Below are 14645 nucleotides of genomic sequence, written 5' to 3'. Positions count from 1 at the left end.
TTTAAACAAAAACAGGAACGACATCTTAAAGTGGTTGTGAGCTACGGAGTCAAACCAGAGATTAAAAATGTATCAAGACGAAGACAAAATGATTCCATCTAATCTTAGCATCTCATCTTAGCATTTAGCATGTTTAGCAATGCTACTGCTACTTCTACCTGAACAGTGAGACTTCCTAAAGACTCCAACATCTCCTAATCCATTTTGTTTTGTTTTATAAAGAATTGCCCCTTTGCTGGAAAACTTTCTGCTATCTGGTATTGGCTTATGTCTTGCTGTCTCTTTATATGGCAGCCTGATTAAACAGTTGAAAATGCAGTTTCCTTTTGAATTACTTCTGTGCTTTCTCCAACTTTATTTTTATAACACCTCACTGATGCTGAAAAACATCTAGCATCTTTCTGTAGCAGCTCTCACTTCAAGGAAACTTCCATCAAAATTGGTTGATTGCATTTCCCAAGCGATCAATCAGTGCGCCTTTGTTTGTTTGATTGATGTAGGCTTTTTTTTATTATTATTTGACATTATTAAGAACATGTAGTACTGAACTACCCCTGAGAAAATTTCAATAGATTTCTTTTTACTTTTGATAACTTGAAACATACATGAGAAGACGCTCATCCCCCAAGACTTACTGCACAGCTTGGATTTCACAGATTTCAACATGCGCCGCAACTGAATCTCTGTATTTGTACGAGTCAGAACAAAAAAAAAAAAGAAATGTGTAAGAAAACAAGCAACGGCACACGCGAGCGAAGAAATAGTTAGAACCGTGACGTTAATTTCGCGTGTGTTTTGTCCGTCAGGAGCTGCTGGACACACTTCACAGAGACCCCGAGGAAATCAGGAGGCAGCTGAGCGAGGCATTCCGCAAGCTGACCATGCTGAGGGTCAACGAGAAAAAACTGACGCGCCGCTACTCCACTCTGCTGGAACGGGAGCAGCTCCTCCGCAAGGAAAATGGCAAGCTGAGGGACGAGAGCAGCCGCATGCAGGCCTCTGTCCTCCAGAGGATGGGCTACCTGCAGAGGTACAAGGTACGCACTTCCTGATTTATCTGTTTCACTGTCAAATGGGGGCAAATCAACTGGAAAACACTCAAAGCTCACAATAAAAACACAAGTACAAGAGGAATTCTGATACTTGGCTCAGCATTTTCTGCGTCCTCTTTAATTTTGCTTCCCGTCATGGAAGAGAATATCTTTGCCAAATTTCTCGTTCTGCATCTTATCAAAAAGCTTTTTTTTTTAGTTTATGTTTGCAGGAAGGATTAGGTTGCCCTCCTCCATCCTGAACCCCACCATAAATCTTACATTCGATCCAATAGAGCAGACATGTTTTCCTCAAAGACACCGTCTGGAAGTTGCTTTGGCTCATCGTGCTGGAACGCTTGCTTGATCCTCCTGATAGTTTGATGATGTAAATCATCAGGCGTTAGTTACACTGTCGTCTTCCCTAACACCTCCAGTCGTACGCCTCTCAATCATTTGGCTCCTACCTTGACATGGAGTGTTCTGGACGCCAGCTCAGGCCAAGCTCATTTAGCTCAGCGACTTTTGACCAGAAAATGTTTCTCCTGATAGCCGCCAGGTTTCTTTTTATGTCTTTTAGTGAAGGTAAACTCAGAAGAGTTGTGGACACAGGATTGCAGTGGAACTTTGTTTGGTTAATTTGGTATGCTGACAGGGTGAAGTATGTGGCAGCATTTGTTGCTCTGGTGATTGATTCATAGCTGAATGACCAAGTCTGTTACCAGTGTGCCAGGATACTGGTTAATCCAAGGGAAGTTTTAAAACTGTTAATTTTTGTTTTGCCTCTTGTCAAACCGATTCCAGAAGTTAAGAAGCAATAAAAAAAATACGTTTTATTTTTTTTTCCCCTAAAACCTCTTTTTATTTTTTAAGTAAAAAAAAGTATATTAAAAAGTTGGGGGATTTTAAGTGCAACACAAATTTAAATGACTTGTAAATTTGGTCTAAAAGCAGCTGAACTTAACAGTCATAATTTGAGGAACAGATAAAATATTCTCTGCAATGTGGAGTCTGTTTTAATAAGCCAATGCCCATATCTGATTTAAGCAGATTTATTGGTAGCCCTGGTGATGTCAGTGCTTTGTACAACCCTTCTTAGACTTCTCCTGTAACATTTTTTATACAATTAACTTATGCTTCTCTGGACAGTGGGCCTCATCATATGTTGTGTTCTCCTTAGTTTATGCTTCATATTTTAAATACAGTATAGGTTCAAAGAAGAGTTGACCACAGAACAGGGTTGATTCTGCGTTTAACAAATTCCGTTTGATTTAGCAAAATTATTGTTTTGCTCAAAGATCCACTTTTCCTTTTTCTTCTACAGATCACCACATTTCTATTTAAACAGATCATCTGTGTTAGATTGTGACATCAGGTCCGGAGTGCCTGCTACGTCACGTTAACAAGTTGGTTTTTCACATATTCATCCTTCGTCATGTGTCGGAAGTAGCTGAAATGCTTGTTATTAAAAAGCTTAGCTCACTAAGTCTCATTCATTGATGGTGACTCCAGTTTGAGACGCCAACTTGAGTCACTTGTAAGATGCAAAAAGAAACAATTTTATATTGTTGATGGATATTTTGGAAATTGTAAGTGTCAAGAAAAGAACTTAAATTCTTGCTGTTTTTGTAAGGCAAGCCACGCTAACTGCTAATTTAAAAAATACATTCATTGTAATTGTGAACTCTGATGTCATTGTTGGTATTTTTGATGACATCCAAGGAAACCAAACTTTAGCAATGGATTGGACTTAATATTTGGTTAAAAACTTAAGAAAGCAACTTCATTTACCAGAGGGTTTCCAGAAACCCATTGGAAGCCAATTTGTTTCCAATTGAATAATTTTGACATGAGAACCAAGGACATGTTTGCTGTAACCCAAATCCACCAAGTGTCATGATTTGGGGACGGTTTGCTTCAACAGGACTTGCTAAGCTTACCTTCATATAAACCACCATGAATCCTGTTGTGTAACAGAGCTTGAAGAAAATGTAAGAGCATTTGTAAAGATGTTAAGCTGATTGAAAACTGGAACCACTATGTACTAGTAAATCCACTGAAACCTGCCTGGGAATTAAATGGAAAGTCCTGATCAGAGTCAGACCCCAGGTGTTGGAGTTATTGAGAGGCTTTAGGATATCGCAGTTTAAACTTATAAATTTGGCAGAGATGCCAACTCTTTTTCAAATTGGTTTTGAAAACAAAACTCTTACTTTTAGAGTGTAGAGTGATTTCCTTGAATTCTTCTCTATCCCTGTGTTCCAAGAATACTCTTTGGATGCCACTCAGCACATCTAATCTGTTCCCCACACCATCATCATCTCACTCAAACTCTGATGATGGTCATGAATAACCAAAACAAAAACTGATATCTGAAGAATCCAGATGTCTTTCAACACTAGCGATAATGAGTGCTGTGAAAGCACTCAGGAAGTTCGGGGAGAGCCCTTAAACGGCACTCACGTCACCCAGGATCGTCACATGGTCCCGAGAGTGTCTATGAAAACGTTCAATACAGTCCACCAGGGCAGCCAGAAATGTAACCCAGCACTTCACAAATCTTTATGAGGGGAACTCATTCATCTGGTCCGCTCGAAAACACACTGCAGGCCACTGGGTTTACGTTCTGCTTTGATGGGTAAAGAGATGGGAGACACGTCTTCTGTGGTTAAATGGCGTCACAGTTTTTGAGAGGAAAAGCTGATTGAGTCAACAGGGATGAGAAATATCACCCCCAACCTTTGACCTATGGCCACTGACTTAGGCTAAATGTGCTTTCTCTTTACAAGCTAAAATACTGGAAGGAAGCAATTCACCGTCCTGTTGTGTGTGGCCACTGAATAGTTAAATCAGTAGTGACTGTAAAGCATTGTTACACGATTTGTCTTTTTAAAACAAGTAAAAAAGTTATGCCATTGACAGTTTACCATTGAATCAACATCTCACCTTTTTTTTTTTTTTGTTCGAAAGGAAATGGCAGCCTATAAGATAACAGCCCTGCAGAAGGCCTTGGATGACAGCGTGCCTGCATCAGAACTTGAGAGAGCCAATAAGCAGTACACCGAGCTAACAGTCAAATACAGAGATGCGCTCCAGAAGGACAGCCTACTTGTACAGAAAACATCCAGCCTCCAACATTTAGAGGTACTAAGACATATTACCAACTCAAAACTTTCCTCTTTAACCAACAGCTACTCTTTCACTCCTTTCAGTGTCCTTGTTCATCTTCGGATTTTTGACTCTTTCTTGCAGTCTTTCAAAGTAGTTTTGAACACCACTTACAGTTTTCTGGAGTTTATTTTCATTAACGTTTTTTTAGTTGATTTTGGCAGCTTTTTCACTCATTTACTTGCCAAGTTGTAACCGTCCAAGAGTTTGTGGGAGGACGTGTAAAGATTCTAAATAAATTTAAAGCTGTGTGGCAATTCTTGTCTTTAGAACTGTATTTTTGTTCCGTCAGTCAAACCAGAAACAACTTCTACTTCGTTTACTGTTGTCCTAACACCATTCCTTATTGTGTAACAGCTTCCTCTGCACCAAAACTGTAATTCATCATGTTAATGTCAAGATATTTCCAAATTTGTTTTGAAAAAGCTGCAAAAGTTGAGCATAGAATGTTTGACATACCTTCTGGAAAACTTAAAGAACTTTTAATCAAGGCTGCTTTAAGAGATTACAAGTGACTTTTCGGTGACATCATAGCAAGTTACATTATTTGCAGTGCCGTGCTGAACTCCTCCAATGCATCTCTGTGATTCTGTCCAACATCCCAGAGCGAAAATGAGTCTCTACAGGAACAAATCTCTGCCGTCAATAAGGAGCTGGAGATCACGAAGGAGAAACTCAACACGTTGGAGCAAGCATGGGAGACCGTTGGTTCAGTCGGTAAACAAAAAGAGGGAGCTCACTCCAGTCATTTGCATGTTAAAAAAAAAAAAAGAAAGATATTGTCTATTTTGTTTACTAGGAATTTTAAAACGTGTTACAAAACTATTTGTTCTGCATAACAGTTGAGACATTCAGTTGCGACCGAACGAGAGTTTCGACACAGCTTCCCTTAGCTGTGCAGCACAAATCCTTCAGGGGTGAAATCTGAGGTCATCATTGCTATAAACAAAACAGTTGCAGGATTCTGCCGATGCCACATAACATGGCCACAGCAGAGGTTTCCCACAAGGGGAGATGACAGTGTTTACATCTGTGGAATCACAGTTCTGCTGCCCTGTCTGCAACCATTGCTGTGATAGGCTCGGTGGTTGCAAGGCGGCTTATGTACATTTAGCCGCATTGTTGGCATTAATTGGAGTGTGAGCTGTGGCTCAACTTGTTATGACGTTTTTGTCACAACAGTGAGGATGTCAGGTTAAGAGTCATTATACGCGCAAGGCCACTCTATAGCAATTGCATCTAAAACTGCAGTGCTTTGCAAAACTGTTGACGCTGGTGGAAATTGTAAAAAATCAAAGTAGATCATAATTGTGACATGGAAATAAAACCATATGTGCTTCTTTCTTTAATTCTCCTAAAAATCTAAAATCCAACTCAACCTTCTCTCTCTTTTTTTTTTGTAGAAGTCATAGAATTAGCAAATTGAATCCTCCTGCTTGTAATGCAATCTCAGTATAAATCAAGGCATTCTGTGAAGTCCTCAGAGGTTTGTTAGAGAGCATTAGAACAAATAGCTCTGAGAAAAGAGCAGGAAACGCACCAAAGCAAATCAGAGATAAAGTTTTTGACAACATATTACAAAAGCTCTGTTTTGTAAGATGTTACAAAACAGTCAAGCAGAACTGACAGGTCAGAAAAGTTGAGCAATAGTTAAAGAAAATGCCGAGAGTAATTCCAGAGCTTCAAAGTTCAGGTGGGAACAATGACAATGAGGTGATTTAAATTAAAGAATATTCAAATCCTTCAACAGTCTAGTCAAATCTCACCAGGAATCTGTAGCAAAATACAAAATGGAGGAAAAATAGAAGGTTTTAATCCAATCTGGTTGCGCTATATCTGTTTTGCAAAGAAGTATGGACACACAGTGGGTATGGAAAGTATTTGGACCCCTTTAAAATTTTAACTCTGTTTTATTGCAGCCATTTGCTACAATAAAAAAAGAAAGACTTCTCCTGAACGTACACTCAGCATCCCATCTTGACAGAAAAAGCCCCAGAAATGTTTACATTTTTGCAAATTTATGAAAAAAGAAAGAACTGAAATATCACAGTCATAAGTATTCAGACATTTTGCTGTGATGCTCCATTTAACTCACATGCTGTTCATTTCTTCTGATCCTCATGGATCATTTCTACTCCTTCATTGGAGTCCAGCTTTGTTTAATTAAACTGATTGGACTTGAATAAGAAGGACACATACCTGTCTAAATAGGACCTCACAGCTCACAATGTATGTTAGTAGCAAAATTTGAAGGGGTTTGAATACTTTCCATACCCACTCTACATCAAAGCAGTTTTAGATTTTGTTGCCATGAATGCTTTTGTTTTGTGCTGATGGCTTTTTTTTCCTACCATCTTTTAAAGTATTTATTTAGGAGCGAGATTCTCAAACTTTTGAGTCCAAAAATAGGGCCGGAAAGTGTCGACGCCATGCTGGCAAACCCCATAAAATACATCTAACTAATTCACTCTATTTATTTGATAAATGCATACAGAGTGACAAAAATCATATCCATTTTTAAACATGTTTTTTTTTTTACAATGACATTTTGTTATTTGATTTTATCATGTAAGAAATCTTAATTATCAACGAATCAAATATTGACATAACTGTCATCTAATATAGTAATTGATTAATTGTTGACTAGAATATACAGAGTTGAAAAGAAAGGTCATCTGCTGGAAGAACAACATATTTAAAGCGGTGATTAAGTCAAAACTGCACAAAAATGCTGCATGCATATTACATTTAAGATACAATAAAAAAAAGTTATTTTTCTGTAAATATGTTTTATAGATAAGAACTCAAGTTGCAGTTTTTGCTTCACTTGCTTCAAATCTGTAAAAAAAAATAAAAAATCTCCTTTTAAGCGCCTTTTAATTTCCAACTATTAATCAGTTAATCCAAAAAATGATGACCGGATGAGCCCTACACCCTGTAACGATGTGAAGTCGAGCCGAAATGCCTGAGCTTTTCACGTTAATAATAGAAGTATTTGTTTTAGTTGCAGATTCATCTTTTTTTACAAATGACCAAGTGTAAATAAAATGTTTAGTTTCTTATTTTTTTAAAAATAAGTTATTTGCTTTCCCTCCATCTTTAATGTTTTTCTGGCAAAAGGCAAAAGGGTTAAGAGGTAAATCTTTACCAGGATGTGTCATTTTTTAGAAAAATCTGTTTTCTAAAAATACAATAATCGATAGCTAAAATAATCATTATTACCTCAATGTAAATATTTAATTGGACATGTATTGGAACATTCATTTATGCCATTGTGCATTCACAATTCATTATCTTATGATGTAGTTTTAACTTTTCTGGCTCAATAAACCATAGGGGGTCACATCATGAAGTATTTGAAAATCACCTTTTGACCCCCAAATGAGTGTCCCGCGACCCGCAATGGGGTTCCGACACCCCCCTTTGGGAACCCTTGAATTAGGGTATATGTGCCAAGTTTACTTTTAACCAAACTTTCCAGTTGTGTGCTACTTTATGTTGACTTGTCCAAAAAATCCTTATGAAAAACATTTGCACTTGTGGTTGAAACATCAAAAATATAAAGTATAGGGGGGTAAAATATAAAATATTCTTTTTTTTATTCAAAGTTTTTATTCTTGAATTTATTTATTATTTACATCTAAAAATATCACTACTTTTTTGAAGAAAATATATTAAATTAGACTTTTTTTTTTTTTGATGTTTTACAACCTTGACAGTTAATTAATGGTTCCACCTCGTTGAAACCACTGTTTTTTATTCCTCAGGCTCTGAAACTGGCCTGGTCAAAGGAGACAGGGCATCGATCAACAACGAGGCGATATCCGCTGCAAGAAGGATCACAGCTTTAGAGATGAAGGAGCTGAACGAGAGGCAGAGGGCCGAGCATGCCCACAGAATGTATGAACACATGAGGAATTCCCTGAGACAAGTGGAGGAGCGCAACACAGAGCTGGAATCTAAGTTCTCAGAGGTAAGAGACCAAGGAAAACATCAGGTTATTTATTTTTTTCTCCCATCTGGCTCTTGATTCGTACCAGTCAACACAATCAAGTGATAAACTACTCTAAATGGTATTTGCATCACCTGGCAGGCTCACTTTATTATCTAATAAGTGTGTTTTTGCATTATAAGTACAGCAGAGCCTATGCAGAAAGACGTTAATGTCACCATTAAGGCTTATCTCTTGCTGAAAAGTCTCAGCTTGAGTCCAATCGTCTGTTAAACATCACTTTAATCGCTTTCATCCAACGCTTTGTTCTGCTCTAGCTGACCAAGATGAATGTGGAGGCCCAGCGGATCGAGCGTGAGCTAAGAGATGAGCTGGCGGGCGCCAGCAGCAAAGCCGCCAGCGACGCCGACAAGGCCAGGATCACAGAGCTGGAGAAGGCTGAGGCCGAGCTGCGCCTCGAGGTCTCCAAGTGCGTCTTAAAAGCGTCGAGTTGTTTTTCCGTTCTTGATCGCTGCTGACTTTGGTAATTAATTGCTGAGGGGAACATGTTTTTGCAATCCTCACAAAGATAAGATGGTTCCTGACTGGACATGGAGAATTTACCTTGGGTAGGAATCAACGCTAATAGATTGATTGATATCATGACTTTACCAGTCTCTCAATAGGTTGTTGTTAAAACTGCAAAAAAAAAAGTAATTAATTAGGATTGGTGCGGCTGTACCTGTTAGAGACATCTGCATCCAGCTGAAACACTTCAGGTTTAGTCTCACCTTTTGCCCTTTCTCATCTTGCTGGTAGTAAATCCATTCGTCTATCTTAACTTTTATTTATGAGTGAAGATAAATTTGAGAAGTACCAAGCGGTGCGTGTGTATCTTTCTTCTGCAGGTTGCAAGAAGTCTCAGATGTGGCTTTGTCTCAGGTCTCCGCTCTGCAGGCCAGACACCAATCCAAAGACAATGAAGTCGAGGCTTTAAGGAGACAAATACTGGATTACCAGGTAACCAGGATTTGCTTTTGTATCAAAAAACGTTAAAAGTTGGCAGAAATTTCAAAAATACTCAGTTATTTATGTAATTGGAAGAGATTTTTGAGAATACTCAAACGCACAACTGTAGTCTTTAAAAAGGTGAACACATAAAAATACAGTTAAAATAAATATTGTTTTTTGCTCTACAGTTAATTTCTAATGAGGTAATCAGCCAGTGGATCTTAAAACAAATTAAATAAATCAGAAGAAATATCCCCCAATAAGGACAATGATAAGTACCGTATTTGTTTCTGGGCTTCCACCTCACAGAGGAAGCCTCCACCACAGCGACTCCTCATAGCTCCTTCAGACTAGCCAGCAGTAATTAGCAAACACCTGGTGGAACTGCACATCTGCTGAGCTCATTATCAGAGCTACGTCTCAGTGTAATATTGGTAAAAATGTTGCTGACGGTTTAACAACATTTTTACCATGTTGAGAGCCATGTTGAGATGACTTCCTGAAGGTGGAGTTTCACAAGGGACAGGAGCTTCTGAAAGAGAAAGGGGGCCAATTTCAAATTACAAAGTCAAATTTTCTTTAAGTGATATTTGATATACATAAACAGCATTTTAACACTGTTGTATATATGTCACATACAGCAATTTTATTGTTTTATACACAATGCAAACCGTTCTCATTTTTCCTCAGTCTCAGTCGGATGAGAAGGCTCTGATAGCAAAGCTCCATCAACACATGGTAGCGCTGCAGCTCAGTGAGTCGGCGGCTCTGGGGAAGCTGGAGGCCGCCGCCTCTCACATACAACGACTGGAGGCCAACATGCTGCGCGCCGAGCAGCGGCTGGATGCCAGCGAGCGAGCGCTCTTCCTCGCACGGCAGGAGGGCCGCCACCGTGCCACACACCTCCGCCAGACCGTCCAGGCGCTCCGCAGGCAGTTCGCCGGGGCGCTGCCCCTCCGGCAGCAGGAGAAGTTCTCCCTTGCCATGCTGAAGCTCCAAGAGGACCAAGCCAAAGCCCAGGAGGAGAGGAGGGCAGCTGAGAAGGAGAGGCGGAGGGCAGAGGGAAAAGCCCAGGAGCTGGAGGTGAGACTGCAAGGCCTGGAGGAGCTCATCTCTACCCTGAAGGATGTGAAGGGGGCCCACAAGGTCAGTGAGCGGGGAAAGAAAACCAAAAAAAACCCCAAAAACATCTGTCGTGTTCATTGAGTTACACTTGTTCGACTAAATTCTGCTTTTACCTGAAACAGGTAATGGAGTGGCACAAGAGGATGGAGGAGGCCCGCCTCCAGGAGCTGAGGAAAGGGAGGGAGCTGGTGGTCCAGAAGGAAGAGATCAGTTACCTGAAGAAGCTGGTGGAGGAGCAGGACCGCACGGTCCGCTCGCTAGAGGAGGACATCGTCCAGCTCAACTCTGTGAGTACAAACCCTCTTCAAGTTTACAACTCTTCTCAAACTCTGTTAAAAGACAACTACTTTTTATAAATATCATACAGAGGGCTGGGTTATATGGCATTAAAATGAGATCTCTGACTCTTTTTTTCCACACCAGATGCCGATTTCTGGTTTTATTCAATTTTGTTTTCTTGCTTTCTTTTCTAAAAGAGAAATTACAAATGTTTTTTTATAAATAAATCCTCTTGTGAGTTTTATGACGGAGTATCAGTCAAGCTATGAGAATTTCTGTTTAATTACTAGAATACAAGATAATAATATCTGCAGAATAAAGGCACAATTTTACCAGAAGAACGTCTTAAAATCACAAGAAAAAAACTTTAGAGAAAAAGTTTGGATATTATGACTTCATTCTCATAATTAAAACAGAAAAAAATTTTTAGCCCGACACTTATATTTTTCCGAATATGAAATAGAAGTTACAAAACACGCTTATCAAACAAGATGGCTGCCCAGGACGTGCTGACATCACTCTGAACCATGGAAACCCCCTCCAAAAAAAAACTCATACTTTCCAGAAATTAAATTAATCAAACTGAAGTATCTCCCAGGCCTGATTGTACATAAAACAAAATAACCCTTACTCATTGGCGAACACAACGGTCTAACATTTTCATTCTAATAAGCTTCAGGAAGAGCGTCAGCTGGCGTGGGACCAGCGGGAGGTGGAGCTGGAGCGCCAGCTGGACCGCTACGAGCAGCAGCACACCGAGATTCTCAACAGCGCTGAGAAGGTAAAGCAAGACTTGGAAGGTTTATTGATGAAATGCTTCCAGTTTGTTGAAAGCCAAAAGTTATTTTGTAAGAAACCAGTTGGACGTTAAACTGTAATCGATGTGTCCTCTCACTGTTTTGTTTTGGGGGTTTTTGTTAGGTTGAGGAAGAGGAAGGGCCGCTCCCAGACCCAGCGCTGCCTCTGGCTCATCAGTTAGAGTTTGCTTTGAGTAAAATCAAAGAGCAGGTTCGCACAATCTTGGAGCTTCAGGGAGCATGCAAAAGTTTGGACAAGGTAACCGATTCTCTCATGCATACGGAGGACCATAATTATATGGAAATTATATTTCCATATAATTAGAAATAAAAGCAGAAATATATGAGAGCCGTTAACTGAAGCACATGTTCTGTCTTAACATCCACACGAAAATTAATAAAGTCTGGAGACATAAATGTACTACATAACATTTTTTTAATATATATAATTCTGCTCACTTGAACACGCCAATGCCTTCACAAGCTTGGTCAAATATGGAAAACCTACTTTAATTTGTTCAGTTAGTGCAATCTGGAATATAATAGCCAATGTAAAATAAATAAGAAAGAAACTGACAAAACAATAGGTTGGCTGTCTTGGTCATGTGAAAATAAACTACAACAAGCTTTCTTTCAAATGGTTCAGAAAGTCTGAAAAGGAATTCTAAATATAATGTGAAATAAGTGAAGCATGATGTCACTCAGAGCACAAACCATAGAATTAGAACAGATCTTCCAATGTTTGTGTCAGTTTTTGTGTAGCTTAGCCAGATAAAGATAATGTAAACAACTGATGCAATGGGTCATTCTTAAAAGAAAGTCAGAGCTACATTCGAATCTTCACTTAAGGGTTAATTGACTGTTTCGTACAATCGAATTGTTCATGTTTGAATCCCTACTTTAAAACTTTGTCAATAAACAGAAACTGAAAGAGAGCGAAGTAGCTCTGTTAAAAACAGAGCAGAACGTTGTGTCGAGGGACAAGGTGATCAACGAGCTGCGTCTCCGGCTCCCGGCAGCGGCCGACCGCGAGCGTTTGCTTGCTGACCTCAGAAAGAATGAAGAGGACCAGCCAAGCGGTCAGGCTGCCCTCAAGCTGGCGCACCAGACCATCAAAGATCTCCAAAGTCGACTCGACAAGAAGGAAGATGTGCTGAAGAAATACCAAAACCAGATGTCTCAGGCCAGACAGGTGAAACTGTGATGTTGAATGATGAATAGAAAGGGTTTACTTTGGTTAAAAAAATAAAAAAAAAACGAAAAAAGAAAATATATCGACATTCCATTGTTTTTCATTCCTTGCCTCACACACTGTTGGCCCTAGGATCAAGAGGAGATGATAAAAAGGCATCAGGAAGAGTTGAGAATATTACATCAGAAGCTGGATTTGCACACAGACACCTCTCTGGATCAGTTCAAACAGACAGCAATGGTACGTTCAGGCTCTCCGTATAAAACCACTCCACTTTCTGAGTTGAAACCCAACTGCTAACAACATCTTAGGAGTGCAGTGTTGTGTAACATTGACTTTTATGAGCTCTTCATCATGTTATAATGTTATTCATCAAGAACATTCTTGGAGTGTTGTCTTGATTATTTTTTCAGCGAAACGCTGGTAAAAACACTAATATAAGGTTAATACAGGAGCGCTGGTGTGATGACTTCCTGAAGACGGAGTTTCAGAAAGAACAATAGTTTCTTAAAGAGACACAGGCTTAATTTTATGGTTTTAAATTACAAAGTCACATTTTATTTAAGTCATGTTTGTCATATAATTAGGGAGCATTAAAGACTGAAAAGTGAATTTAATAAGATGGTCTAAAAAAATGGACAATTATAGAAAAAAGAAATGGAGTGTTTCAGGAGTGTTCCCTGAAATACCCCAAAACTCAAATAAATAAAGCACTTACTATTTGGAGCACTCCAAATTATTAATAATTTGCTGCAAGGCACCATATTTTATAACATTTTTATAACAACCAAAGGTAATATAGTTACTTATTTGTGCTGTAAAATGCGACTTGACATTAAAAATAAGTATTGATTCAGTCTCTAAACACTTGCTAAACAGTTTGCGTGTGTATTATTTAAGGAAGCAACAACTACTGGGTTTAAAATTGCCCTCTTTGTGTTCAGGAGTTGATGAAGAAGCCCGCTATCAGAGTGCCAACACCTAAACACCTGGAGCGCCTGGCTGAGTTGGAGCAGACGGTGGCTGAGCAGGATGCATCACTCAGCTCTGTCACAGAGAAGCTGAAGCTGACCGCAGTCGAGCTGGAGCAACACCGGATCAACATGGAGATGCAGGCTAAGAAACATGCTGAGGAGATGGCAAAGTAATCAGCCACCACTAACCATTTTTACAGTCAGCTGTCATGTGTTACACTTTGACTTAAAAAACACAGATGTTTTCAATGAGTACATTAGTATGAGAACATAAACTGACTCAACGTTTTGACACAAAAATACATATGAAATATATATTAACACACATATATTCAGCACTGTTAATCCAACTCCTTTGCTTTGCTTTTTTTAAAGTTCAGTAAAGTGAGCAAAGTAATGTCAGCCATTTTTCACAGAAGGTCAAAGGTAATCTTTTGCCCTGGTTCTGTGCATTACAGGGAAGTATTTCTGCTTTCATCCAAAGAACGTTGATCTAGCTGTTTTGTGGTTTCTCAGATGCAGAGTGGAAAATTAAATTTGGATTTTTCACTTAATTTAAGCTTCTCACCCCTTTTTTTTAAGCAGATGGAACCAACTAATGTGAGACTTTAGGGGGGAAAAAAGATTATTTAGACCACTTAATTGACCCTAAGGTCAATTAAAAGTCTAGGTTTTAAGAGGCCATGAGAAAGTCAGATTAAAGAGGTTCATCTAAAGTTCAGTAGAGCACCCGGACACAGTTATGTCAGGCATTGGAGAGCGAGCGCTGAAACGCGTACTGGTAAACACAAAATTCTAACAATGCATTTGAAATAAATCGCAGAACAACACAACTAATTAATCAGATATATAATCAGCCATCTTTGTTTAGATTGAAATTCTGTAGAGAACCTGTCCAGTGGGCCAAGAAAAATATTATATGATAAAAAAATAACAGTTTTATAAGTACGTACTAAAATGATGGTTTTATTTTGCCAGTCTACAGAAGCTAAAGTAGAATACAAAATATAAATATTGTTAGATTAGGTTAACTGACGGAGCTGAGAAAGGAAGGTTTGGTAGCCCGCTTAAACATATAAAGCAGATAGTTTGAAGCTAGAAAACATTTAATTACTTTTAATTGAATAAAACATGCAT

At 39.0% G+C, this 14645-nt stretch overlaps 1 protein-coding gene across 4 annotated transcripts in view; it reads left to right on the top strand.

Annotated features, from left to right (window-relative positions):
- Nucleotides 1–14645, top strand: part of cep290 (centrosomal protein 290) — a 53741-nt gene that overhangs the window by 18736 nt on the left and 20360 nt on the right. For all 4 annotated transcript variants that reach the window (XM_055033802.1, XM_055033794.1, XM_055033811.1 and 1 more), the window contains 13 exons: nucleotides 807–1037; nucleotides 4002–4175; nucleotides 4805–4916; nucleotides 7967–8172; nucleotides 8469–8620; nucleotides 9039–9150; nucleotides 9832–10287; nucleotides 10389–10553; nucleotides 11219–11326; nucleotides 11467–11601; nucleotides 12265–12534; nucleotides 12667–12774; nucleotides 13479–13678. In XM_055033802.1, coding sequence (XP_054889777.1) covers nucleotides 807–1037; nucleotides 4002–4175; nucleotides 4805–4916; nucleotides 7967–8172; nucleotides 8469–8620; nucleotides 9039–9150; nucleotides 9832–10287; nucleotides 10389–10553; nucleotides 11219–11326; nucleotides 11467–11601; nucleotides 12265–12534; nucleotides 12667–12774; nucleotides 13479–13678 — 2429 coding nt within the window. The remainder of the gene's footprint in view (nucleotides 1–806; nucleotides 1038–4001; nucleotides 4176–4804; nucleotides 4917–7966; nucleotides 8173–8468; nucleotides 8621–9038; nucleotides 9151–9831; nucleotides 10288–10388; nucleotides 10554–11218; nucleotides 11327–11466; nucleotides 11602–12264; nucleotides 12535–12666; nucleotides 12775–13478; nucleotides 13679–14645) is intronic.

Source organism: Poeciliopsis prolifica, unplaced genomic scaffold (assembly GCF_027474105.1).
Source record: "Poeciliopsis prolifica strain line A6 unplaced genomic scaffold, Auburn_PproV2 SCAFFOLD001, whole genome shotgun sequence".
In the NCBI taxonomy this organism is placed as follows: domain Eukaryota; kingdom Metazoa; phylum Chordata; class Actinopteri; order Cyprinodontiformes; family Poeciliidae; genus Poeciliopsis; species Poeciliopsis prolifica.
Note: the sequence above shows the minus strand (reverse complement) of the source record. Positions and strands in the feature narration are given on the sequence as shown.